A 27,979-nucleotide genomic window follows, 5' to 3' on the forward strand; every position below is an offset into this window, starting at 1 on the left:
ATTACTGAAGATCAGTATTCACATCGTTAATAACTTGTTAACTTTGAAAGTCATGAAGTATTCGATAATTGTACTTACTATATAAATTAAGGAGAGACAAGAATAATATTAACCAGCATCAATTCCTTAAATAAGGTGTTTGATGGCCTGAGGCAAGTTAAGGTGGGTAATTCCCTAGGGCATATATGTCAAACTCAAGGCCCGCGGTGGAATTGTCTTTGGCCCGCGAGATAATATCTAATTACTATTAAAGCTGGCCCCAGTAATCGAAGCGCCTATGGCGTATGATATGGCTAATGCTGAGTTTATTCAGGTACCAGGTTTTCAGGGTTTTTAGTGTTTATTCGGCAGTCTTCTTCATAAGAAACGGAATTTGTAAAGTGAAACACTCTGTAGTTATAGCAGAGACTGAGACACATGAGAGCAGGCTGAAAAAACGGAGGCAACGAAAGCTGCGTTCGCACGCGTCCGACTGATCCGGCCCACATGAAGCTGCATTTTGCTCAATCCGGCCAGTGACCTAAAATGAGTTTGACACCCCTGATCTAGGGCCTAACAAGGTTCTCCCTCGGACCCTGCTGGAGGCAAGTGCAGAAATTGCAGGGGCCCTAGCAGAAATACTTAAATCATATTCACACAGCTGAGGTATGAGAGGACTGGAGGATAGCCAATCTTGTTCCACTTTTCAAGAAAGGCTGTAAATAGAAACTGGGAAATTATAGGCCGGTGAGTCTAATATCAGTAGTTGGAAAGTTATTATAAGGTATTTCAAGGAACTGGATATATTAGTATTTGGATAGATATGGACTGATTAAGGATTGTCAGCATGGTTTTGTGTGTCTAACCAATCTTAGAGTGTTTTCAAGGAAGTTGCTAGGAAAATGGATGAAGGCAAGGCAGTGGATGTTGTCTGCATGGACTTTTGCAAGGCATTTGACAAGGGCTCTGCCACAGAAGTTAGTCAAGAAGGTTCAGCCGCTTTGCATTCAAGATGAGGTAGTAAACTGGATTAGACATTGGCTTTGTGAGAGAAGCTGGAGAGTGGTAGTAGATGGTTGCCTCTCTGACTGGAGGCCTATGACTACTGGAGTGCCGTAGAGATCCATGCTAGATCCTTTGTTGCTTGTCATCTATAGTCAATGATCTGGATGATAATGTGGTTAACTGAATCATCAGATTTGTGGATGACACCAAGATTGGGAGTGTCATGGACAGCAAGGAAGACTATTATGGCTTGTAGAGGGATCTGGATCAGCTGGAAAAATGGAAGATTGAATTTAATGCAGACAAGTGCCAGGTGTTGCACTTTGGTAGGACCAACCAGGGAGAGTCTTACACAGTGGAACGGTAGGGCACTGAGGAGTGTGGAAGAACAAAACGATCTGGGAATATAGGTCCATAATTCATTCAAAGTGGAATCACAGGTAGATAGGGTTGTAAAGAAACCTTTTGGCACATTGGCCTTCATAAATCAAAGTATTGAGTACAGGAGATGGGATACTATGTTGAAATTGTATGAGACATCAGCAAGGCCTAATTTGGAGTATTGTGTGCAGTTTTGGTCACCTACCTACAGGAAAGATGTAAACAAGGTTGAAAGAGTACAGAGAAAATTTACAAGGATGTTGCCAGGCCTTGAGGACCTAAGTTATAAAGAAAAATCTATTAGGTTAGGACTTTATTCCTTAGAACGTAGAAGATTGGAGAGATTTGATAGAGGTGTTCAAAATCATGAGGGATATTAATAGGGTAAATGCAAGCAGGCTTTTTCCACTGAGGTTGGGTGGGACTACAACCAGAGGTCATGGGTTAAGGGTGAAGGGTGATAAGTTTAAGGGGAACATGAGGAGGAACTTCTTCACTCAGAACTTAATGAGAGTGGAATGTGCTGCCTGCTCATGTGGTGCGTTTAAACAATTTCAACATTTAAGCGAAGTTTAGATAGGTACACTGATGGTAGGGGTATGGAGGGCTTTGGTTCCAGTGCAGGTCAATGGGAGATGGCATAGATTAGATGGGCCAAAAGATGTGCTTCTATGTTGTGCTGTGTAACTATAAAAATTCCAGTAAAATCAGATTGAAACCTATGTGCTCTAATAAACATCGTGATTGTTTTAATGAGAGTGGCTATTGTTAAGTTTATCTTATTTCTGAGTAATATCACAGTATGAATGAGAATAAATTATGCTTGTGCCTGAAGATCAATAAGACATCCTTAAATGATTAAGAATATAAACACAAAAGATTCTGCAGGTGCTGGAAATCTTAAGCCACACAAAATTGTTGCAGGAACTCCAGCGAGTCAGGCTGCATCTATGGAGGGAAATAAACAGTTGACATTTCCACCCAAAATGTCTAATCTATTTCCCTCCATAGCTGCCACCCAACTTGCTAAGTTCCTCTAGCAGTTTCTGTGTGCCACCCTTAAATGATTGATTTCCAACTGCAATTGTAGAAAAACAATTTTACTGATTTTCAGTAAATGTACAAACGTTTGTACTATCAGCTTTGTACCACAAAATACTACAATTCATCTTTAAAGTTAGCTACAGGTTTAGTATTCAAAAGATGATACTATTTCCTGTTGGATAACAGAAAACATTAATATAGCGGACTTCAAAATTCTCAGCTTCTTCCAAGCCAATTTTAATATATCTCTACTTCCCATTTTGGTCTCAGAAACAATGAATATTGATTTTCTTTGGTTTTGTTTTCAATAATTTGGTACTTTATTCCAGTTCTAAATACAGTATGAAGATGTGAGAATTGATCGTACTTTCGAAAACTAGTGTGTTAAGTCTTTTGATTGCATATAATCATGCAATTCTTTCTAGCTTTCCTACTAAAGATAGCATTCTGAATGATGCAGTTCCTGCAATGAAGGAAAAGAACAGTAAATTGAGTTCATGGTTCAAGAGAAAAAATAAGTGCTTTTGGCTTTTAATGTCCTTTATTTTTATTTTATAGCAGGAAAAATCAAACATTATGGAGAGTATGATTAGGCAGCACAACAGATGACACAGATGTTTTGCTTTCAATCAACAATTCAGAGTTCCTAGGATATAACAGTTTTGCACCAAACGGTGTATTTGTCTGTAATGATATTGGACACCTGTAACTAGCACAGTTGGTTCTAATTCTTTCACTTTCATCCTCCCAATTTGACAAGGAAGAGACTCATGAAAAACCTAAAAATATGAATTTGTAGAAAATCATTGTTCATGAACTTGCAAATCTCCGCCATGAATCCAAGCCCAGCTGTGAAAGGAGAAGGTTTGGGTACAGGGATATAAACCCCATCCCGTAAAGACTCAGTGCTACAGAAACGACAACAGAAGCTCCAAAGACCTCATCTCTGGGAGAGGAAGGACCTAGAAGATTGGCTACATCTGGAGACAACTTGAAAGACTGACAGAGGAAACAGACTGCAAGCTGCTGCCCTTTTATTGGAAGGAATGAAAATCAAAGCAGCCACGGACTGTACTTAGGCAATTAAGTAAACATCTTTTTGTTACCTGGGATTACTGCATAGATTAAACATTATACATGCAATTTCAGGGGAAGCCTACAGGATGGCTAATGACACAAATGGAAAGATCCCTCAATAGCACAATACAAGGCACAACACTGAGCATCGGTACACGCTGCTGAGGGTTTGGAACAGGAGGCTGGATTCTAGCTCATTAGACTCCTCTGTGACGTTGTGTTTGGACCAAATATCTCCAGGTTTACTAGTGAAAAAATATCAGTCATTGTGCTATACTCTGTATATGCTACACCTGACCTAGGTCTGAGTATTTAATGCAAAAATATGTATGTTCCAATCCCCATTACTAACTACGCTCTACAAAAATTCACAATAGTCATGAAACATGGTCAAGGAATAAATGCTGTAAGAATGCAACATTAATAACTGAACTGGATGGTGAAAGGCCTTCATCAAGCGTCTTTATAATACTGGCATTCATTTCTTTCTTTGATAACTCCATCACTTTCCAAGGAGACCATAATAAAGGAGTACAAGTTCTCTCTTTTGTGATAGGGATGCTGTGGAAATGAGTTAGTCGTGTGTAACACATCTCTATTGCTGGAGTTAATATTAACTCAGAACTCAACACAGACCTTTCCTCTCAACACCTGGAGGACTGGCTCAAATAAACCAAGAACAAGGAGAGAAAGGATATAAAATTTTATCTCCACTAAGAAAACAATGATCTTCAGTTAAATTACATCAAGTCCTTAATCTTTCTGTTAAAGTTTCAGCTGGGCACTCCTTGCTTCAATACAGTGGCAATAAACACTTCCTCAAGAACTTCTTTATCCAAGTTTCTTCCTGCAGGGAAAAATGAAATCCAGAATGTGAGTAAATCAAAGTCACATAATTAACTTGTAGGAATTAATATACCAGCTAATGCAAAAAGAAAGTGCACCAAAATGAAGCACTGTTTGAAAGGTACAATTTTAGAAATAAGATCTATACAGTATTTCATCAATCACTACTGCATTAACAAATTATATGAATACACAGAGCAGCAGCCTGGTCGGGTTCTCTGCATGAGGGGGGTTGTTGGCCTGGTCTTTGGCTCTGGATTGGAGGGGGTGTTAGCCTAGTCAGGGTCGCTGAATCAGAGGGGGTGTTAGTTTGGTCTCGTGCTTCAGATGAGAGGGGGTGTAAGCCCGCTCTGCGGCTCCTGCCGTTCACTGTCTGAGGACCACTCATGCAAAACACTTTACTTCGTGTCCATTCCACTTGAAAAATACACAAAAGCTAAGAGACATTCTTTTACTAAAAAGCCAGTGATTCATACCCTCCACTCAGAGGGCAAATATTTCCTGAACCCTTAAGTGATGAAACTGGATGCATTCCCGCCCATCATAAAAGGAGTAAGAAGTTCCAGACGGGTGCATGGTAGCGGTGAAAGAGGTCAAAGAGATATACTGCAGGGAGATCATGGAGATTTAAAAATAAACATGAAAATTTAAAATGCAAGCTATTAAGAAACCAACAATACACATCTGGAAGGGAGGGAAAGCAGAAGAGTTTAAAGTTAAACACACTGCTCAGTTAAGGAGGAAAACCATTTAATTATTAAATCAAATTTGTTCCTCACCTTTCATGATTTAAATGAGGTATGTGAATGAACACTCACTATGCTGTAACCTAAATGGCCACAGACAGGGAAGTCTTTGAGTGCACACTTTAGATCAGCATGAACATGAATGGCCAAAAAGCATCCTTCTCCCACGCCATGACTTTCATTGATTTTGTGATTTAATAGCAATTGGAAGAGGTTTTCTTAAATTGAAAAAGCATATCTCAGTAACTTCAATACTTGCTTACGTGTATCTGAGGTTAAACCTACTCAAAATAAGGAAATACTTAGTTACCTATAAACACAAATCTGTTGATTCTTTCACTGTCTGAACTCCAGTTAACAGAAGTTTCTTCTATCTCGTAAAGCTCATATACACCTTGGACAATCATCTGCTGTGGCTTTTCCTGTATCGACACAATACCCTGCCAAACAATACATTTGAGAACAATAAATTTGCTTACCAGAGGACAAAATCCAAAAAACAGACACTTTGTGGAACTGCATTCTATTTGGATGGACAAAAACATGTTTCTTAACAAATCTTCAAATATTTCAAGTGCTTAGAACAAAAACAAAACCAGGGACTAAATAGGGATTTATTAGTTACCTTTAAGCATCAGAACTGATGCTTTACAATCAGATTCCTACTTCAAAAATTTTATTACAAAGGATAATGTAACAGTATCGAGCCCAGGTTTTTTTGGGGAGCAGAAGCATGACAAAGGAATGATGAAGACAGAAAATTAGTTGTGACCTGAAATATCAAATGGAAGCATGCAGCATCAGGGAGATTTCCAACCCATTCCGTGGATATTTCAGTACCCAGAAATCTGGCTGCAAGAAAAAAAACAAATCCAAATGTATAGAGATTTGTGTGAGGGTGATAAGGGAGAGAGGCAGCTAGTGGGATACACATCCTGGAAAACTACCAGTAGAAAAAGTCTTTTCAGACTTCCTATAATACCACATATTGTCCCAATCTCTAAGTGTGTTTTCTTGTCACCTCTATACATATGTGGGCTTCGTTAATCCAGCCCTCATCCTGGATTCCCTACTAGGATCAACAGTAGAAATCAAAGTCATTTACAGTGTAAGTCCCTGACTCTATAATACTTGGCATCAGGAATCTCTGATATTTCTGCAAGAAGGCATAGTTTGTGTGGAAGTCTGAAGAGTTGGCAGAAGGAACATGTTCAGCCAATGGGAATCACAACCAAACCTGAGTTTGCACTACTTCCTTTCCAACAGCAGTGACTTGATGGCAAGAAATGAAGACAGGAATCCTATATCACTTTTCTGCATCCTACTGCAGGCAACCCAAAGCTAACTGCACCTCATGAGCTACAATCAAATAATTACGTTCAGATTTAGGTTTAAAAAGGTCTGGAATAATAACTTGTGAAGTTAATTATAAAAGTCCACAAAATCTATAAACATTTTCTTCCATTTGTACTTCTTTACTTAAAAACAATTGCTGTTTCAGTTTTAAATGAAGTACAGGTACTCAAAGTCCCAATATAATATCAGGATTAAATCATCCAAAACATATCTCTGCTGAAAACCGTTACTCCTCACTTTCGGCTCTAATCAAATGTTTAATGAATATTTACCTTCAATCGTATTATTTCCATTGTATAGCCTGATTTATTCTTCAACTGCTTTTCCCATAACAGATTCTAAAAGAAATAAGACAAGATGAATTTACAATATACACTAGTTCATTTGAAACCCCATGTAAATAAATTTATTATTTAGATATTAAAACAAATAAAATCTTACAAATTAAAATCCCATGATGATGTACAAGATGATGAGGGGCATTGAGCATGTGGATAGTCAGAGGCTTTTTCCCCCAGGGCTGAAATGGCTAACATGAGTGGGCACAGTTTTAAGGTGCTTGGAAGCAGGGACAGAGGAGAAGTTAGGGCCAAGTGTTTTTTTTTTACGCAGAGAGTGGTGAGTGCATAGAATGGTCTGCCGGTGACGGTGGTGAAGGCGGATACGATAGGGTCTTTTAAGAGACTCATGGATAAGTACATGGAGCTTAGAAAAATAGAGGGCTGTGGGTAACCCTACGTAATTTCTGAAGTACATGTTCGGCATTGTAGGCCGAAGGGCCTGTATTATGCTGTAGGTGTGTTCTATGTTTTTATGAAAAGTTAAGGATGAATATAACCAGCTAATTTATTTCCCACTGTATTGGTTGAGAGATGAAGATATTAGAGACATCTTATTCTCTGGGACCTTCAACGTCAACCCAGATCATTAAACCAGATAAACAGGATCATAATTTATCACTTTTGGCTTCATCCATTTTCCAAGAAAATTTAATGGAAATTTGAAACTGCAGCACCTTACTTCAGCCAATAATACAACCAGGTTAATTATCTGCTCACTTTCTCCACTTCTTGCTCAGCTGCAGAAGAAAAGGTAAATGATTTCTCACTAAGAGATTCAGAACTCTCATTTTCAGATCACTTGCAAGTTAATTTTTTTGTTTGAATAGAAAAATTGACAATGACCTGGCCAGCAGTTAATTATTGCATTGAGAAAGTTTAGATCAATGATTCGAGGACACACTCTCCCTGTAGGTACACTACAGAAAATGGTGAATTTGTAGAAAGAGAATCCATCAAGCAAACCCAGGGTTACACTTCCTTCTCTAAGAAAGAACAAAACTCTAATCATACTATTACATTCCAATGATTCAGGTCGGGGAAAACAGTGTATAGCTCTTGAGAAGATATGGGTACAGTCGGCCCTCCTTATGCGCAAATTCTGCATGTGCGAATTCAACCAACCACGAATCGCGGAAATCCGGAAGTGCTCTTTCAGCACTTCTTGTTCAAGCATGTACAGACTTTTTTCCTTGTCATTATTCCCTAAACAATACAGTATAACAACTATTTTACGTAGCATTTACATTGTATTAGGTATTATAAGTAATCTAGAGATGATTTAAAGTATACGGGAGGATGTGTGTGGGTTATCATGGATCGGGATCGAAAAAATCGGAAGTTCTCTTACTAAGTAAGTCGGAACAGGTACATCCGGTATTATTTAGTGTCAGTTAGGCAAACGTTTGTCTTAGTATATAGTATATTGTTATGCCTGTGCCCCAACTCTGAGGGGCCGAAGGGTACAAAGTAGTCCCCTCCTTTTTGAGAATCGCAAGATCGCTATTAATTCAGGTCAGGAGACCCAGGAAATGAGAGAGAGACACGCAGAATCCACAAGGGGTTTGGAATGTCCTGGCCCCTCTGTGATACAAAGCCACGGGAAACGGCCATTGTCTCTTGGAGACGGAATTGTGTATTGAGTACTGTACTATTCATCGAAGCCCTCAGGGAATGACCAAAGTGGGCTGGTTGAGGGATGGCGTCATCCCAACCTGATTGACATCTGAGACCCCGTGAGTAAGGATAAAAGAAGGTCTGGGGAACAACCCCTTTAGACGCACCAGGAGAAACGCTAGAAATCCCGTGACAGCGTAATAGCGACAGCCGGTGGAGAGCCCACGTGCGTCCTTTTCCATTTGCCTCGGAATTGGTGGGCCTCACCACGGAAGAACGGCTTTAGCTAAAAGGAGAAACCACCCCCAACAACATTCGAAGGATCGACATCATAAAAGGAAAAAACTGGCAAGTTATAAAACTTCGTCTCTCTCTCTCTCCAACCAAAAGCTGCAGCCTGAATGTACTTGAGTGACTTTTATATTTCCATCGGACAATACATTATCCCCTAGACAACGATAGAGCTATTTCTTACTGATTATTATTATACCCGCACTTTTAGATCTAGTATTGACGACGTATAGTATCTGCATGTTTGCATTGATATTATTTTTGTGTATTTTCACCAATAAATACTGTTAAAATAGTACCATCAGACTTCAACGGACCTCTCTACCTTTGCTGGTAAGTGACCCAGTTACGGGGTACGTAACAATATATTTTACCTTTCTATGCATATAAAACACTTAAGAACATATGTTTCAGCGCCGGGCTCAGGAACTTCTTCCCGAGTTCGATCCAGTGACAGACCACTATCGAGTACGCTTTCCACCGTGCCAGGTTGATGTGAGGATCAAAAACTCAAAACCCCAAAGCCCAATAATTGAACCACAGTGTTGCTTAGTAATAATTGTAGCTTTCATCGGGGCAGGGCCTTTCTCACTTTATCCATTAAAATTGCTCTGATCGTTGACTGACTGTAGCCTAACGCTTTTCCAACGACCGATGGCGTTTCACCTCTTTCCGATCGTTTTATTGTTTCCACTTGATTTTCAATCATGATGGTGATTATTTTCGTGAACAGAAACACTGCGGATTCAGAGCAGCGCCACTGGGGCCTAATGTCCACCGCACTGAGACAAGTTGAATAAGGGACTTGAGCATCCGCGAATTTTGGTATCCACGAGGGGTCCCGGAACTAATCTCTCGCGGATAAGGAGGGCTGACTGTACTTTTCACAACCAATACCATTTATTACAATCCTTTATGCTGAAGTTTATATTTATTATAGGAAGTTGTTTTAATAGGTAATTGAGTAAAATATGAGATGCATTATTCTATCAACTAGTTATTCCATAGACTGATGCAATACCAATTCAAAACAAATCACAAAATACAAACCCCATTTCCAGAAAAGTTGGGATATTTTCCAAAATACAATAAAAACAAAAATCTGTGATATGTTAATTCACGTGAACCTTTATTTAACTGATAAAAATTTCAATAGTTTTACTGACCAACTTAATTGTATTTTGTAAATATACACAAATTTAGAATTTGATGGCTGCAACACACTCAACAAAAGTTGGGACAGAGGCATGTTTACCATTGTGTTACATCACCTTTCCTTTTAATAACACTTTTTAATCGTTTTGGAACTGAGGATACTAATTGTAGTAGATTTGCAATTGGAAATTTTGTCCATTCTTGCTTGATATAAGGATTCAGCTGCTCAACAGTCCGTGGTCTCCGTTGTCTGATTCTCCTCTTCATGATGCGCCATACATTTTCAATAGGAGATAGATCTGGACTGGCAGCAGGCCAGTCAAGCACAAGCAATCTGTGTCAACAAAGCCACGCTGCTGTAGCCCATGCAGAATGTGATATAGCATTGTCCTGCTGAAATAAGCATGGACGTCCTGGGAAGAGACGTCACCTTGATGGCAACATCTGTCTCTCTAAAATCCTAATATACGCCTCAGAGTCAATGGTACCTTCACATACATGCAACTCACCCATGCCGTGGGCACTGATGCACCCCCATACCATCACAGATGCTGGCTTTTGCACCTTTCGCAGATAACTATCAGGATGGTCGTTTTCATCTTTGGCACGGAGAACTCAACGCCCGTTTTTTCTGAAAACTAGCTGAAATGTGGACTCATCTGACCACAGCACACGGTTCCACAGTCTTTCGGTCCATCTGAGATGAGCTCGGGCCCAGAGAATTCGCCGGCGTTTCTGCATAGAGTTGATGTATGGCTTCCTCCTTGTGTAATACAGTTTCAAGTTGCATTTCTGAATGCAGCGACGGACTGTGTTAAGTGACAATGGTTTTCCGAAGTACTCCCGAGCCCAGGTGGCTATAATTGTCACAGTAGCATGAGGGTTTCTTAGGCAGTGCCGCCTGAGGGCTCGAAGATCACGCACATTCAACAGTGGTTTCCGACCTTGCCCTTTACGCACTGAGATGTCTCTGAATTCTCTGAATCTTTTCACAATATTATGTACTGTAGATGTTGAAAGACCTAAATTCTCTGCAATCTTGCGTTGGGAAATGTTCCTTTTGAACTGACTAACAATTCTCTCATGAATTTTGGCACAAAGGGGTGAGCCACGACCCATCCTTGCTTGCAAAGACTGAGCCTTTGATGGACGCTACTTTTATACCCGGTCATGATGCCTCACCTACTACCAGTAAGCTTGCTTAATGTGGAGTCTTCCAAACCGGTGTTACTTGAATATTCTGTGCACTTTTCAATCTTATTTTAACTCTGTCCCAACTTTTGTTGAGTGTGTTGCAGCCATCAAATTCTAAATTTGTGTATACTAACAAAATACAATTAAGTAGGTCAGTAAAACTATTGAAAATCTTTTCTTTGTACTTTAGTCAGTTAAATAAAGGTTCACTTGAATTAACATATCACAGATATTTGTTTTTATTGCATTTTGGAAAATATCCCAACTTTTCTGGAAATGGGGTTTGTATATTATCACTTCCAACAAACCACAAAAAGGCAAGAGGCACCAAGATATCCAAACCTGGTGCTAAACAATAATTAGGAATGACGCACTCCTACTGGTTAAACTGAATTTTCAATCTATTTTCTTTTTGACTTTAAAATTCACTTTCAAAGTGCTTACAGTGCCAGCCATATGAAGAAAACACAAAAGCCAGCATTAAAAATACATGTATTGACAATGTGACTTCCAGTCAGAATTACAAGTGATTCACATATATTCTGTACGGCAAACAAAGGGAAGTTTAAAAAAAATACAAAATATTTAAAAACTTACCTGAAGGTATATGTTTAAGTTCTCTTCAAAAATGGTGCCAGGAATTTCAAATGTAACTGTAATGATACTCTGCAATAAAACAAATGCACAAGGCTTCATTTATTCTTAAGGAGCAGTACCTCAGAAAAGCGGCTTCTATCATTAAGGGCCCCCACCACCCGGGACATGCCCTCTTCTCATTGTTAACATCAGGTAGGAGGGTACAGAAGCTTGAAGGCACACCCTCAATGATTCAGGAACAGCTTCTTCCCCTCTGCCATACAATTTCTAAATGGACATTGAACCCATGAACACTACCTCACTACTTCTTTTATTTCTATTTTTGCACTTAATTTAACTATTTAATATAAATATATACAGAGTGTAATTCAGTTTTTTCCATATTTATTATGTATCGCAATATACTGCTACTGCAAAGTTAAAAAATTTCACAACATAATGCCAGTGTTATTAACCCTGATTCTGATACAATCGTTAACAGGAGGTGAATGAGGCTTGTAAATATCTAAATTCCGATCTTTTCATAATCCTCTTCACTAACCTATTATCATATTCAATTAAATATTCTTGAGAGTAATTCATCTCCATATTAATATATGATAGGTTTGTTTGTTCATAAGGAAACAATGCTAGATCACTATTTTGATTAAACAAGTTACAAAACACTTTTTTTTGGTATACACTACAGCTCTGAGTTTTCTGGAGAAATCAAATACTGTAATGGAACATCTGAGTACCTTTACATGCCATTTCTTTTAAGACTCCAGGATGAAATGCATCAGGAGCTATGGTTTTGACTAACTGAAGCTTCAACAATTTGCACAATTCCACTTCCCTGGTAGTTCTCCTTTTCCTGAGTTCCACCCTCCCTTACAATTCCTGACTTACAACCATCTGCAATGTTACTTGCAGCCTCTACGGTGAAGCAAAATACTCATTTAATTTACCTTTTAACTTCTCTCTTTCTGTTATTAGTTCCATGGACCCACTTTAACTGGGCAAGCTCACTCTGTTAACGTTTTGGCTAGCTTTATCTTGTGCTCTTCAATTCCCTTCCTTATTAATTCGGAGATGAAAATATTTTTGAGAATACGTCATTGAGCTAATGCTTAACTTTTAATTTTCCCCAAAATACCTAGATTTGGTGAAGGTCCATTAGATTGAAAAACAGCAATTGTAACTCCTAGATCCAAAAAAAGGGAGGGAGACAGGAAGCAGGGAACTACAGGTTAAATAACAGTATCTATCACTGGGAAAATGTTAAGCATTATAATTAAGGATGTTGCAACAGTGCACTTGTAAACATTTACGGTAATCAGGTAAAATCAGCGTTATTTCATGAGAGGAAAATCTTGTCTCTTTTATTTGTGGGAGCTCTTTGAAGAAATCATGTGCTGTGTACAAAAAGGAACCAGTGCATTAACATTTCCAGAAAGTATTTGATAAGATACCACACCAATTGCTATTGTGGAAAAATTTTTAAAAACAGATGGAATAGAAAGTAACATATTGGAGTGGATAAGGAATTTGCTGGCTAATAGGAAGCAAACAGAAGGGATAAATGGATCTTTCCTGGCTGACAAAATGTAACAAGTGTTGTTTTGCAGGATTTGGTTCTGGGGCCTCAAAATTAGACAACTTAAACAAATAAGTGGTATGAAGGTACCAACAGTTTGGTTTGTGAAGAGGATATGTGAAAGCTACAAAATTACATAGAAAAGTAAGTGGGGCAAAGAACTGACAAATAGTGCGTAATGTAGGAAAATTAAAAAGCATTAACTAAATACTGAGAGCCTGCAAAATTGACAGGTAGAGGGATCCAGGTGTCCTAATGGATGATTCACAATGAGCGTGTATGCAGGTAGAGCAATGAATTGGGGAAGTTAACTGAATGTTACTGTTTATCACTAGGAGAAATGAATGTGAAACTAGGGAGGTCATGCTTCAGTTGCATAGGGAAACAAGTGACACTACAGTTGAGATAGTATATAAAGTATTGGTCTCCTTTTACAAGGCATAATGTTATGGTATTAATAGCTAATTCAATGATTAGCATAATAAGGAATAATTTGATTTCAATGTACAGGACTCCAACAGGTCCTGACAGGGTGATGTAGAAAGAATATTTTTTCTTGGGAAAACTCAAACCAGTGGTCACTATTTCAAAATAAGGAGTCACCCATTTGAAACAGAGAAGGCAAAATGATTACTCTCAAAGGCAGTGGAAGCAGAGTGTGAATATTTTAAAGATAAAATAGATCTTTGATAAGCAGAGGTTTAAAAATTACTGTAAGCGGACTAGACTAGAGGTGAAGATACAATCAGATCAGCTGTGATGATATAAACAGTCAAACAGGCTGAAGGGCCAAATGGTCTACTCCTGCTCCTAATTCCCAAGAAAACTTTGGAAACCTGTGAGCTGTACCTACCACTGAAACTTGATCTATTTTAAGTCTACAGAATTGAACTTTGGAAGTAGAGGACACCACACAGATAACTCTAAACATATGATATAGTGCTAATGATCAAAGGATGAACTTGTCCACATAGAAATACAGAAGCACCTATAGTCCATTTTAAGAAAGCACTGCTGCAAGGCTATCACTTGCTGATATTAATAGGCACCTGCTGAACATCTACTTTTGGGGAAGCAGTAAAAGAAGCTATAGTGGAATAGACACAGAAGATGTAATGGCAGCATTTCAGAGTTGGAAGGTTTCCTTGAGGCCATCTATTCTTAAAATTTGACAATCAAAAAGCGACACGTTTTTAAAACCAAATCCAAAACATTATTGTTAAAAACATAATCAGTATATATTCATATTGCCAGATTTGATACCATAAACAATTTATACAGAAGTAACGTTACCACAAATGCTCAGCTATGCCAAGATAGAGGCTTAGATAGAATGGACGTGGAAATGTTTCCAACAGTGGACGAAACTAGGACCAGAGGGCACAGCTTCAGAATACAAGAATATCTCTTTTGAACAGAGAGAAGGATGGATTTCTTTAGCCAGAGGGTGGTGAACCTGCGAAATTCATTCCTACAGATGGCTATGGAGATCAAGTCATTGAATATACAGAGTTTGATAGTAAGAGCATTAAAGGTTACAGAGAAAAGGCAGGAGAATGGAATTGAGAGGGAAAATTAATCAGCTATGATCAAATGGCAAAGCAAGCACAATAGGCTGAATGGCCTAATTCTGCTTCAATGTCTTATGGTCTAAGAGCATAGAAATTAGAGATCTATTTCACTGATTATGTACAGGCACTCCAAATGTTCAAAACACCATGCTTTCTGAAAAATTGAGACCTCCTTGAATTACATTGAAAAATTATGTTGTTCAGATTTAAACTGCTCTTTCAACACACCAACTTTAGATTTCATTTAATGTCAAATAAAAACAATAAAAAATTACTATATATAATAGCAAAATTTATACATGCCCTCAGAGAAACAGGATACCTTATCAAGGTGAGGTTCTGCCATCTGTACAAGACGTAATCTTTCTTGCAATCTAAACAAAAAAAAACAATCATGTACATTTAATTCCTTTCAAGTATGCATTTAATTGCACCTGTAATAAAAACATAAACCCATAAAAAAATTAAAAAGAGAAAGCAGACAAGATTATATTACTACTGAACCATTAAAACTGGATAAGGAAATAGTAGGAAGTGACTATACTTTCAAGGATTTTTAACTTTCTTTCTTGCAGACACTCTTCAAGATTTGCTTCCTGTTCATCAACAACAGTAGACATTGATTATATATTTTAAAATTTTAAATGCCCTTTTAAAAGAAACTGTTAAATTATCCTTGTATCTGTTTTTGATACTCAAAAACAGCATGGCCATCACTCTTTCAATAAGCACCAACCCAATTCATCAACAAGTTTCCCCATTTCCTAATTCATCTAGATTAAAAATCTTAACTCAGTATGTTTCAGGAGCAGGTCATACCAAAAATAAAATACTGCAGATTCTGAAGGTCACAATAAAAACAGAAAGTGCAGCAAGAACTTTGCAAGTAATAGAACATGTGTAGAGCTAACATTTCAGGTCAATTGTTAACTCTCTGCTGATTTCTTCACAAATGCTGTCTGACAAACTGAGTTTTTCCTATCATTATTTGTTTCCCTCATATGGACCATTAGCATTACTTTCATTTTCATTTTGAAAAAAAGCTGTAACGGAAAAGATAGCAAGTGTAGGTCTCATTGTGTGAATTGTAGCAAACTTACCTTTCACTAGCTTGGCTGTCAAAAGCATGCAAATCAAGAACCTCTGCAAGTTCAACTCTGAAAGTCAATGAATAAAATCAAAAGTTGTGATTTCTATTTATAGAATAATAATCATGTAATGTGATAAGTAATATTTTGGACGACATGTTACCTACAGCATTTCAAGTTTTACAATGCTTGTAGATATTGAGCTTCTTGCAATGAGCTCAAGGCAACGTCACATTTCTTTGGTTTGGGCTCATGCAATCAACAAATCATGCATTTTTATCTGAAATGTAATCTTAATCATTTAATAGAACTATACAGATAATTAAAGTTCATTTCTCCAAGAGATCACATATTAAATTTTAAAATGAAATGCTACAACCAGAATAGATGTCCATTTATCTTAACAGTAGATACAAAGAAACTGAATCGTTGCTGTCAATGAATAACAATAGATTCTGATTAATTGGGTCATCAGTTAATTGGCGCAGCCACTTATTTGGGACAACTATTGAAAGAACAAAAACTAATTGAGAAAATAGCAGGGATTCCCTTAGTTTATTTAGAAAACGCTGATGCTTAATTGGTGCATGTGATTGTCACCAAACACTTTCTAACTAGTGTAAGTCACGTGTACTTGTGTTAAGCTGACAAATTTTAACGTGTCAGTTGCGTGTGCTTCTGTTCAAAACCAGTGATTTTTGTCACTAATAGTTGGTGAGAAATAAGCAATAAGACAACTCAGCAACACACACAACATGCTGGAGGAACTCAGCAGGCCAGGCAGCATCTACAGAAAAGAGCACAGTCGACGTTTCAGGCTGAAACCCTTCCACAGGACTGGAGAGATAAAGCTGAGGAGTAGATTTGAAAGGTGGGGGGTGGTGGGGAGAGAGAAACACCAGGCGATAGGTGAAACTCGAAGGGGGAGGAATGAAGCAAAGAACTAGGAAGTTGATTGGTGAAAGAGACAGAAGGCCATGGAAGAAAGAGTAAAGGGGAAGGGGAGGAGCACCAGAGGGGGGCGATGGACAAGCAAGGATATAGCATGCGAGAGGGACAAGGGGATGGGAAATGGTGAAAGGGTAGGGGTGGGGGAAGCATTACTGAAAGTTTGAGAAATCAATATTCATGCCAGCAGGTTGGAGGCTACCCAAACGGAATATAAGGTGTTGTCCTCCAACCTAAGTGTGGCCTTATCCCATTAGAGGAGAAGGCCATGGATGGACACATTGGAATGGGAAGTGAAATGAAAGTGGATGGCCACTGGGAGATTCCACTTGTTCCAGCTGATGGAGTGTAGCTGCTCGGCGAAGCAGTCTCCCAATCTACATCTAGTCTCATCAATATACAAGAGGCCACAACGGGAGCACTGAACTCAGTATATGACCCCAACAGACTCACAGGTGAAGTGTCGCCTCACTTGGAAGGACTGTTTGTGCCCTGAATTGTAGTGAGGGAGGGAGGGAGGTGGTGTAGGGGCAGGCGTAGCACTTATTCTGCTTGCAAGAGTAAGTGCCAGGAGGGAGATCAGACGCGTCCAGCACATAATTCTCTGAAACTTCCGCCAGCTCCAACTGGATCCCACCACCAAACACATCTCCCCCCCCTCCCACTTTCTGCAGGGATCGCTCCTTAAGTGACTCCCTTGTCCATTTGTCCCTCCCCTCTGATCTCTGCTCCATCTGCCAGAACAAATGGGATCTCCCAGTGGCCACCCATTTTAATTCCACTTCCCATTCCGGTATCTCCATCCATGGCCTTCTCCTCTATTGGAGACACATAGTCTATTTGACTATGTCTATAATATAGCCTTACCTAGTTCTTCTTCTGGTACCTCCTGAGCTATTAGTTTATTTTGCTCCATTCCTACAGATGGTAAATCTAAGGACCTTAAGAAACTAGATATGTCTGCTAACTCTGCAACTTTGGGATGAGCATATAACATTGTATAGTACATTTCAAAAGATTTTTGAAGGATTTCCAATTAGTGAAGCATCTTATTAGTCTGGGGGTGTTTCACCCTATGTATAGATCTCTCAGTCTGTTGTTTATGTATTCTCCATGCAAGTAATTACTTAGATTTGGGACCAACCTTGTTTATAAATTTTATTTATATTTTGTTTATATTTTGTCATAAATTTTGTTTAACAAATTTAGCTCTCTTCTCAACTTCACTTTCATATTATTTAGAGTTCGTTTTGTATCCAAACTTTAATTCAAGACATTACTGTCATTATACTCCATATGTTCACTCTCCAAAAATTGTAATTTTTCAATAAGATCCTTGATTTGTTTCTCTTTTTCTTCTGAGCTGACCACTTTATGAGTTTACCCCTAATAACAGCTTTTGCAGCATCCCACAGAATGCTGGGGTGTTGACACCGTTCCACTATCATTATATATCATATTGTCTTCAAACGCTTTCTTTAGGCATTTTAAACATAGGAGATTGTTCAAAAGACTGGTATTAAGTCTCCACAAGGTATCTTTGGGTCTGTTGTCTAAATGTAATGTTAATAAACCCCTGCGTGGTCAGACATGTCTCTTACCCCTATATTGCATTTTATAATCCTGGTCCTCTCTGAAATAAACATTAAAAAAATCTATTCTCCAGTACACAGAGTGGGGTTGAGAAAAAAAAAGGTGAACCGCCTATCAAGTGGGTGTAACTCTCTCCATATATCCATCATGCCTATTTCTTTGAGCAGTTTCTTGACATGTAATGTTTCTGGGTTTTCTTTTTTGTTCTATTTGAGGAGTCCAGGGAAGGATGTAATTGAATATTCCAGTTCCCCCCCAACATATTACCACACCAGATGTTTCCACAGATATCATATTAAAAACCTTCTTAATCAGCTGTTTATCACTTCCTGGTGGTCTGTAAACAATCAGTAGTGTAACCTCTTTATGATCAATATAACCCTTCTCCAGTAAATAACACCCTTCTGTCTGTAATCTGTGAGGAAAACCGGAAATTTGCTTTATTTGAGATTAGTATTGCAACTCCGTGTGTTTCTCCTCTCAAAAGAAGAGTAATAACAATTTTTAAATCCCATTTTGTGTAACTTCTCATGTTCAATCTTTGAAAGGAGAGTTTCTTGCCAAAAAATTCTACCTTGCTTTTCTCTATTCAGTTTAGCTATAGCCTTACTCCTTTTGATTGGGTTCTATAACCCGTACACATTAAGGGTGATTACTCTGTATTCTTGATATGGCATTCCACGCCAATGAAAATGGGTTTATATAAATACTTAAATATCCCTAGATGACCTAAATAAATGAACTTCTGTCTGTACAACAAACTAACATTTAACATACAAACAACACATGCAACTTCTGTGACTTCCATCTTTGAAGTTTAAACTAAACTTCTATGTCAGGGGTGGGGGGAAGCCCTTAAACCTGAAGGGGCCCCTCCTAGTGCAGGTAGATGACTCTGAATAATTGAAATCAGGACAGTGCACAAAAAACAACAAAATCAAACATCAGCTCCCAGGTTTGTGGTCAGTTATAGTAATAAGAGCTTACAGAGGAAAAATCGTTCATGTTCTATTTTTAAGTTCTGAATACAAAGTCAATTATAGTTTGTGTTAGGGTACATGTGATTTTACCGACCTGGCTGAAGGATATTTTATCACTATTCTTTTGCGAGCTCTCATGCAGTATCTTTGTTGCATCGAAATTCCTTTAGCTTGTCCTGGATGCGTTTCAGACGTGTTTCTCATTCCCAACGGGATTTTGCACCTGCTGTCTCCCAGGAAAGCCGCCTCAGTTTCGCTGTGGCTGTGCGTTCCGCAGGGGCCATGATCCCGGGACAGTCCGGGAAAACTCCCCTGTTCTTCAGGTCTTCTGTCGCCTCCAATGCGTTATTGTAGATGACTTGTCCAATGTCAAAAAAGTTTGGCTGAGTAAAGAGTCTGGAACCGGAGCCCCTTTTCTTTAAGCGTCTTTCTGATGGTGGAGTAAGTGTTTCTTTTCAAAAGTATTTTGGTTGGGTAGTCTTGATTAAAAAATACTCTTTTCCCATCATAATAAATCTCTAATTTTTTCCAAGCAGAGCTAAGCACCAACTCTTTAATTTTATACTCCAGAAAGTAGATGACCACGGAACTTGGGTTAGAACCTTGTGGTGGTCTGGATCCAAGAGATCGCTGTATGCCGAGAGCGGCATCGGGAAGGGAGAACACTGTTTTAATAAATTTTTCCAGAAATTCCTGTATGTTGTCTCCTTCCGCCCCCTCAGAAATTCCATGGATATATATGTTATTCTTGTGTGAACGTGCCTCCAGGTCCATTAGTCAAGCTTGAATGATCTTCTGAAGTTCCAGTGTGTGGAAAAGAACCTCCCTGGCTTCGGCATTCCATTCCTCCACTTCTGCCATCATTTGCTTCATATCCTCAACTCTGCCTGTTATTTCTTTTAAATCACCAACAATAACATTCAGCTTCTGGTTAATTTGTTCTCTGAAATCCACCAGTTCCTTCTTTAGAAAACCCAAGGTATCACTCAGTTCTTTTTTCATGTCCGAACAAAGCATCTGTATTTTGGCCATGATGTTAACATGAACAGCCTCCATATCCTCGTGTTCAGCTTGGTTGCTAGCGCCGTTCTCAGTGTCCTCACCATCCGTCGGTATTTTATCGCTTGTCTGCGGGCTTTGTTGCAGTTTGCCTCTTGTCTTTCTTTTGTTTCCCCCTTTCATGCTGCGAGACCCAGTTTTCTATTTAAATAACTGTTTCTTATTTAGGGAGAAATAAGAACATCTGGGAGCCCTTACTGATTGTGCTGGTTGTATCTGAAAGTCCCCTGAAGAAGGGTCTTGGCCCAAAACATCAACTGTTTTCTTCATTTCCATAGATGCTAACTGACCTGCTGAGTTCCACCAGCATTTTGTATGCTAAGAATTTGAAGGTATCAACAATCATCTAGAATGTTGCAATGAAAACGAAGAACTAGAGGATGAGATTGTAAAAAGCATTATACATTATCTGTACTAGGTATTTGTGCTGATGGTTTATTTACTATTAATGAAAAGAACATGCAGTGTATACTTGGTGAATTCTTCCATCAGTAACTATTAATACATAGAACAATAATACAAAGAATTAGTACAGTTTTATAGTACTGCTGTAGCATTGGTTGTGTCTAGTTTGTCCTGCATTTCATTTAATTACATAACGTGCTACTCAGTTAAACAGTAGCTTGTCGATTTTGTATCTGGTTAACTACTTCCATGAAACTTCAGCTAATTGGGGCAGCCGCTTAATTGGGCCATATTTATGCTGGTGCCACTATGTTCCAATTAACTGGAATCTGTATTTCAGCTTTGTAATGAATTTTCAAAGTCATGTATCCTAAAATATGGTTAAAATATATACACACTTCACTGTTTGCCCCAAATTATTGGCTTGACTTTTAACATATTGACTCTTTGCTTGGATATGAAACCAAGGTGCTATCTATCATTTTCTCATGAAGATAATTTATATGCATAGGTCAAAGCTAATGACTTGATTATTTTGCCCCTAAAGGCAATCATGGTGGACTTTTAAGTCCCTCTCTAAAAATACAATGTGCATTTTCCAACACCTGCTTCTTGATTACATAGATGAAAAACTGCAAACGTTAAAATTTTCAACACAACAGTTATGCCTGGTTAGCAATACAAATCGACATTTTTTGGCTTTAAAGAGCAAAATATTCAGTTATTGGCAAAATCACTTAAAAGCTATGTAAACATCCTTAAACAATAAATGCAGTATGGCTTGGAAATATACACTTAGTGGTCACTTTATTGAATACAAGAGTATATCCCAGGATGGATTTGTGCCCATCCACTTCAACGTTTGATGTGTTGTGTTATCAGAGATGTTCTTCTGCACACCACCGTTACTGAGCATGGTTACTGAGTTACTGTCACCCTTCTGGGTGGACACATGTTTTGGTCTTGTTCTATACTGGAACAGTTTTGGAAGTCAGTTTTTTTTTTACAATTTATAAAGCACTTAAAATTAATTTACAACCTAACAAATTAACTGTGCTCTTTGGAATAATACCTCAAAATACCCGTGGTATTTCTTTGTCTGACCAACATGTTATTGTGTTTGTTACATTGATAGCTAGGAGGGCCATTCTGTTGAAGTGGAAGGATACGTCAGCTCCCACTCTGTCACAATGGTTCTCTCAAGTGATGTTATGTCTTAGCTTGGAGAAAATTAGAAGTTGAACCTTCAAACCTATGTTTGATTTTGAGAAAAGGTGGGGTTCATTTGCTCGTTACTACCATTTGAGTTAATTGATAGATTTCCTCCACGATCTAATTGTAAATTTTGGTATAATTTTTTTTGCTGGCGGTTTGATGTTTATCTTCAGAAGCTTTTTGTATGACGCATGGCTCAGGGGTTGAACACCTAATGGGTTTTTTCCTCTCACTTTTTTCTTGCTTTAGTAGGGTTTTTTTTCTTCTCTTCTCTTCTTTTGTGTCACCATATTTTTCAATCCTTAATACTGTTTTTGTCTCCCTTTTGAGACACTGTAAGTGTTACTTACTTCAATGCACTCTTGTTATTTTGGATAATAATAATAAAGATTTGAAAAGAAAGAAAGAATTTAAAAGACATTTTGTTACATACATGCATAAGAGGTATTTAGTTGGATAAGGGCACCATGGTCAGCAAAAACAGTGGGCTGAAGAATCTGTTTCCATGCTGTATACAGTGGCATGCAAAAGTTTGGGCACACCTGGTCAAAATTTCTTTTACTGTGAATAGCTAAGTAAAAGATTACCTGATTTCCAAAAAGCCCAAAGTTAAAGATGACACATTTCTTTAATATTTTAAGCAAGATTACTTTTTTATTTCCATCTTTTATAGTTTCAAAATAACAAAAAAGGAAAAAGGCCCAAAGCAAAAGTTTGGGCATCCTGCATGATCGGTATTTAGTAACACCCCCTTTGGCAAGTATCACAGCTTGTAAATGCTTTTTGGAGCCAGCTAAGAGTCTTTCAATTCTTGATTGGGGGATTTTCACTCATTCTTCCTTGTAAAAGGTTTCTAGTTTTGTGAGATTCTTGGGCTGTCTTGCACGCACTACTCATTTGAGGTCTATCCACAGATTTTCAATGATGTTTAGGTCAGGGGACTGTGAGGGCCATGGCAAAACTTTCAGCTTGCTTTCTTGAGGTAGTCCATTGTGGATTTTGAGGTGTGTTTAGGATCATTATCCTGTTGTAGAAGCCATCCTCTTTTCAGCTTCAGCTTTTTTTTTAAAACAGACTGTGTGATGTTTGCTTTCAGAATTTGCTGATATTTAATTGAATTCATTCTTCCCTCTACCAGTGAAATGTTCCTCGTGCCACTGGCTGCAACACAAGCCTAAAGCATGATCGATCCACCCCCATGTTTAACAGTTGGAGAGGTGTTCTTTTCATGAAATTCTGCACCCTTTTTTCTCCAAACATACCTTTGCGCATTGCAGCCAAAACATTCTATTTTAACTTCATCAGTCAACAGGACTCGTTTCCAAAATGCATCGGGCTTGTTTAGATGTTCCTTTGCAAACTTCTGATGCTGAATTTTGTGGTGAGAAAGCAGGAAAGGTTTTCTTCTGATGGAACTGATGACTCTTCCATATTTGTGCAGGTGTCGCTGCACAGTAGAACATTGCACCACTACTCCAGAGTCTGCTAAATCTTCCTGAAGGTCTTTTGCAGTCAAAAGGGGGTTTTGATTTGCCTTTCAGCAATCCTATGAGCAGTTCTCTCAGAAAGTTTTCTTGGTCTTCCAGACCTCAACTTGACCGCCACCGTTCCTGTTAACTGCCATTTCTTAATTACACTACGAACTGAGGAGGCGGTGACCTGAAAACGCTTTGCTATCTTCTTATAGCCTTCTCCTGCTTTGTGGGCATCATTTATTTTAATTTTCAGAGTGCTAGACAACTGCTCAGAGAAGCCCATGGCTGCTGATTGTTGGGACAAGGTTTGAGGAGTCAGGGTATTTATAAAGCTTTGAAATTTGCATCACCTGGCCTTTCCTAATGATGATTGTGAACAAGCCATAGCCATAACAAGTTAATTAAGGTCTGAAACCTTGGTAAAAGTTATCTGAGAGCTCAAATCTGTTGGGGTGCCCAAACTTTTGCATCGTCCTCTTTTCCTTTTTTTCCACTCTAAAATTGTACAAAATAACAATAATACACTAATTTTGCTTAAAATGATGAAAAGAATGTTTCATCTTTAACTTTATGACTTTTGGGGATCAGTTCATCTTCTACTCAGTTAACTATTCACAGTAACAGAAATTTTGATCAGGGGTGCCCAAACTTTTGCATGCCACTGTAGCTTAATGAAACTGCAACATGTATAAAAGCAGCAAGCAGCAGAGAGAGCTAAGCAATCTCAACTAATGGAACTGATCAAGACTGCAGATCCATCAATTTAGGTGCTCACTTATTTTTCAATTAGCATAACAAGTATGCAAAAGTGTCCTGCAGATAAATGAGAATACCTTTGGGTATTAAATAATAGATAACTATAGCAATGCAGGAATCCCTGGTTTGTACACCATTAGCTGTTTAGCAACCAGTCCAATTGCAGGAAAGGGGAAAATATATAAATAAATGTAACTGAGAAGAATGCTCAACTATCAATCGTGATTCAGCACAGGGTAGGCTCTTCCACACCTTCAAACCACACTGCCCAAGCAATTCACTGACAGCCTAATCACGGGACAATTTACAGAGATCAATTACCTACCCGGGGGAGGGAACCAGAGCACCTGTGGAAAACCCACGCATTCCATGGAGGGGATGTACAGACTCCGTACAGATGGCATCGGAATTGAACTCCAAACTCTGGAACATCCTGAGCTGCAACAGCGTCGTGTGAACAGCTATGCTACTATGCTGCCATTATCTTACGTACAGACTGCAGTAAACATGTTCCTACTGCTGACTTCTCTTCTCCAAGTAGTATCATCAGTAAAATAAATGATTAGGCTTTTGGCCCCAGCAGATTGTAACAGATCATAATTTCAGAGATTCTTATTATTCATCTAAAACATTTTCATTGTTTCTATTTAGTGCCTCTAGATGGAGCCCTCTGCCACATACAGAACTTAAGGTTCAGTAATCTCCTTGTTCAAGCAGTTCATGTCTCAAAGGATGAAAATACTAAAGGAGAGTAATCTTTAATTACTCAAAACATTGTGACAGCCTTGAAGTGTACCCATTGTTGGCACCAGCATCTCAATATTGGCTGATTGTTACACAAGTTCTTAGGCTCGGGTTTGATCTACTTCAGGTGCTGTCTCTAGCTCAGTGCATTTCCTCAGTTTTTTCCCCACATCCCACTACCATGTTGATGAACTTATTGGCTGCTGTAAATTGCCTTTAGCCTAACTGAGTGACATTAGAAATCAAGGGGAGCAGATGGCCATTTGAGAGAACATGGAAATTTGAGGTAATGGGAAGAATGCCTGGGAGGGAGGAGCTGTGGGTATGTGGGGTTCTAACATTTAACTGTCATTCATTCTTTGGGGCACTCCTCTGTTTTCATGGATGGTTGCGAAGAAAAAGAATTTCAGGATGTATATTGTATACATTTCTGTGACATTAAATGTACATATTGAAACTTATAGATTGAATGAAAACACTTCGAGAGTTGGTTTAGACTTAACGGACTTCTCCCACTACACAATAAAAAATGAAGGACAAAAGAAGTTTAAATAAAAATGAAGATGAGAGGATTCTCTGAGCAAAATAAAGAGTAAATGGATAAAGAACCCTTCATTATATTTTGAGGGTTTTATGTTTAATGAGCAACTAGGTGCCACACTGTCCTAGATCCAGCCAATTATTTGGACTTGTAATGCTCCCCACAATAATCTGATCTGCAAATATTAGGCCAGCTAAGCCAATCCTCCATAACTGGGCCACTATCAAAGGCCTTTGAGTTATATTTAGAGGACTGATTTCAAAATAGTTGAGTTTTAAATTCATTAAAATTATTTAAAATAATAAGGGAAAAAACTCTAAGTCTCAGAAATTAAAAATCTAAAGATAAAGTAAAATCTGCACTTTGATTTCATCATTCAGGGTCAGTGGCCAAATTCTTAAGAAATGGATTTAAGCTATTCATTCTAGGCATTGCTGGCATTATACCTGTGATGGAAAAACCGAGTTTGAGATGGGGTCCAGAGCTGACCCTTATTGACCTGTGCTGCTATTGGGGGGGGGGGGGGGGGGGGGGGGGGAGGCACCCAGCGCAGATGTGAGAGAGAGAGAGAGAGAAAGAGAGACATGATTTAATTTTGTGGTTCTTCAGCTGATTATTTACCTTAGCTCCAAGGACACTTTTGCCTGCTTGTTAAGATTCCTGCAGAGACAGCAGGGCAGAGCTGGTTGATGGACAGCCGGTATCCAGCATGTGGAGATAAAAAGCAGGTCTGCTAAGACAGAGGCAGACACACCACGGGACACTGAACGAGCGTTGTGCACCCACATGAAGGTGGGGGTTTGGAGGATCGATTCGGGGAATCGATCAGTGGCTCACAGTGTGTGAAGGTGCGACCGGTGGGGAACTGTTTGTGTATCCACCCTTGCCTGGGTGACAGGTCCACCACTGAAGAACGGTCGTACACGGTCATAGTCTGTGACCATAACAGGACAGGAAGACAACGGAAAGATCGACGGCAACGGCATCACCTCTCTCTCTCTCTAACGATACTCAAACAACTACCTCGAGCTGAACTGAACTCTGCACCATATCGTAAGACTGTATCCATTTACCCCTAGCTCTGAAAGAGCCTGGTTTTGATTCCTAGTTCCACACTTCTGTAGATATCTTTGCTAACCGGTTTCATATATTTGCATTTCATAGTACTGTATTGCTTAGTTTATTAATAAACACTATTAGTTTATGGTAATACCAGACTCCAACGTGTTTTCCATTTCTGCTGGTTCTTAACCCGGTCACAGGGTACATGACAAAATTGGGAGCTCCTCCGGGATTTTGAACGACAAACTGGGGGCTGTTTGAATTGACTGGGTAAATTCCCTTATCTGATTTGGGTTGTGTGGAAAAACAGTAGAAATGGACACTGATACATTTTTGGCGGAGCCAACGTCGGAGGCATTAGAGGATGCCAGGAAGTTGGAGCTGCTGAGTATTGCGAGAAGGTTAAAACTTTCAAAGGTGAAGTCGACAGCGAGGAAGTCGGAAATGCAGAGAGCCATAGCCGAGTATTATGTATCCAAGGAGTTGTTTCACTTAGAGGAGTTGGAGTTGTTTCCTGAAAGTAAACCTATCGGGGTTGAGACCCAGGTTCAGATGGAAAGATTAAGGCTCGAGGCTGAGGAGAAGAAAAGAGCACGGCAGCACGACTTTGCGTTACAAGTAAAAAAAACTGGAGGTAGAAAGACAGAGAGAAGAAGCAGAACGACAGAGTGAAGAAAGGGAAAGAGAAAGGCAGTTTGAACTGGAAAGGATAAAAACATTGTCAGACCCAGCGGGGGGGGTTCAAGGTTAGTCAGAAAATTAAGTTGGCACACCCATTTGAGGAAACGGATGTCAATAGGTATGTTCTACATTTTGAGAAGGTCGCTATGAATCAGAACTGGCTGAAGAAGAAGTGAGTTGTTTTGTTAGAGTGTTCTTAAGGGGAAGGCTCAGCAAGCCTTTTCGGCATTGTCTGCTGATGAAGCAAGGAATTATGATGAAGTAAAAGAGGCTATAATGAAGATTTACAAGTTAGTTCCAGAGGCATACCGGCAAAGGTTCCAGAATTTGAAGAAGCCTTGGGACTGCACGTATTTAGAGTTTGCCCGTGAGATACAGATGTACTTTGATCGTTGGTGCACCTGGAAAGGGGCCAATGAGGATCTTGACAAACTAAAACAGTTGATGCTGATTGAGAAGTTTAAAAGCTGCGTCCCTGCGGGTATGAGGACGTACTTAGATGAGAAAGAGGCAGAAACTCTGTCCGCGACTGCCAAGTTAGCAGACGAGTATGCCTTAACTCACAAGGTAAAGTTTTCTCCGAGTAAGGGCTACTAGAGGGGTAATAGGGATGGTAGAGAGAGCCCACTGGCTAAGTCAGAGAGTAAGCCGGGGACTAG

General features: G+C 39.0%; 1 protein-coding gene across 1 annotated transcript in view; it reads right to left on the minus strand.

The window, feature by feature from the left end:
* Positions 1 to 2,931: 2,931 nt before the first annotated feature.
* Positions 2,932 to 27,979, minus strand: part of cbwd (COBW domain containing) — a 65,050-nt gene continuing 40,002 nt past the window's right edge. Inside the window, exons 11-16 of the mRNA XM_073072091.1 lie at positions 15,874 to 15,930; positions 15,096 to 15,147; positions 11,627 to 11,695; positions 6,707 to 6,772; positions 5,389 to 5,518; positions 2,932 to 4,333 (exon numbers count right to left, since the gene is read on the minus strand). Of these exons, the coding sequence (XP_072928192.1) occupies positions 4,260 to 4,333; positions 5,389 to 5,518; positions 6,707 to 6,772; positions 11,627 to 11,695; positions 15,096 to 15,147; positions 15,874 to 15,930 (448 nt within the window). The 3' untranslated portion in view covers positions 2,932 to 4,259. The remainder of the gene's footprint in view (positions 4,334 to 5,388; positions 5,519 to 6,706; positions 6,773 to 11,626; positions 11,696 to 15,095; positions 15,148 to 15,873; positions 15,931 to 27,979) is intronic.

The sequence above is a fragment of the Hemitrygon akajei genome, chromosome 2 (assembly GCF_048418815.1).
Source record: "Hemitrygon akajei chromosome 2, sHemAka1.3, whole genome shotgun sequence".
Classification (NCBI taxonomy): Eukaryota; Metazoa; Chordata; class Chondrichthyes; order Myliobatiformes; family Dasyatidae; genus Hemitrygon; species Hemitrygon akajei.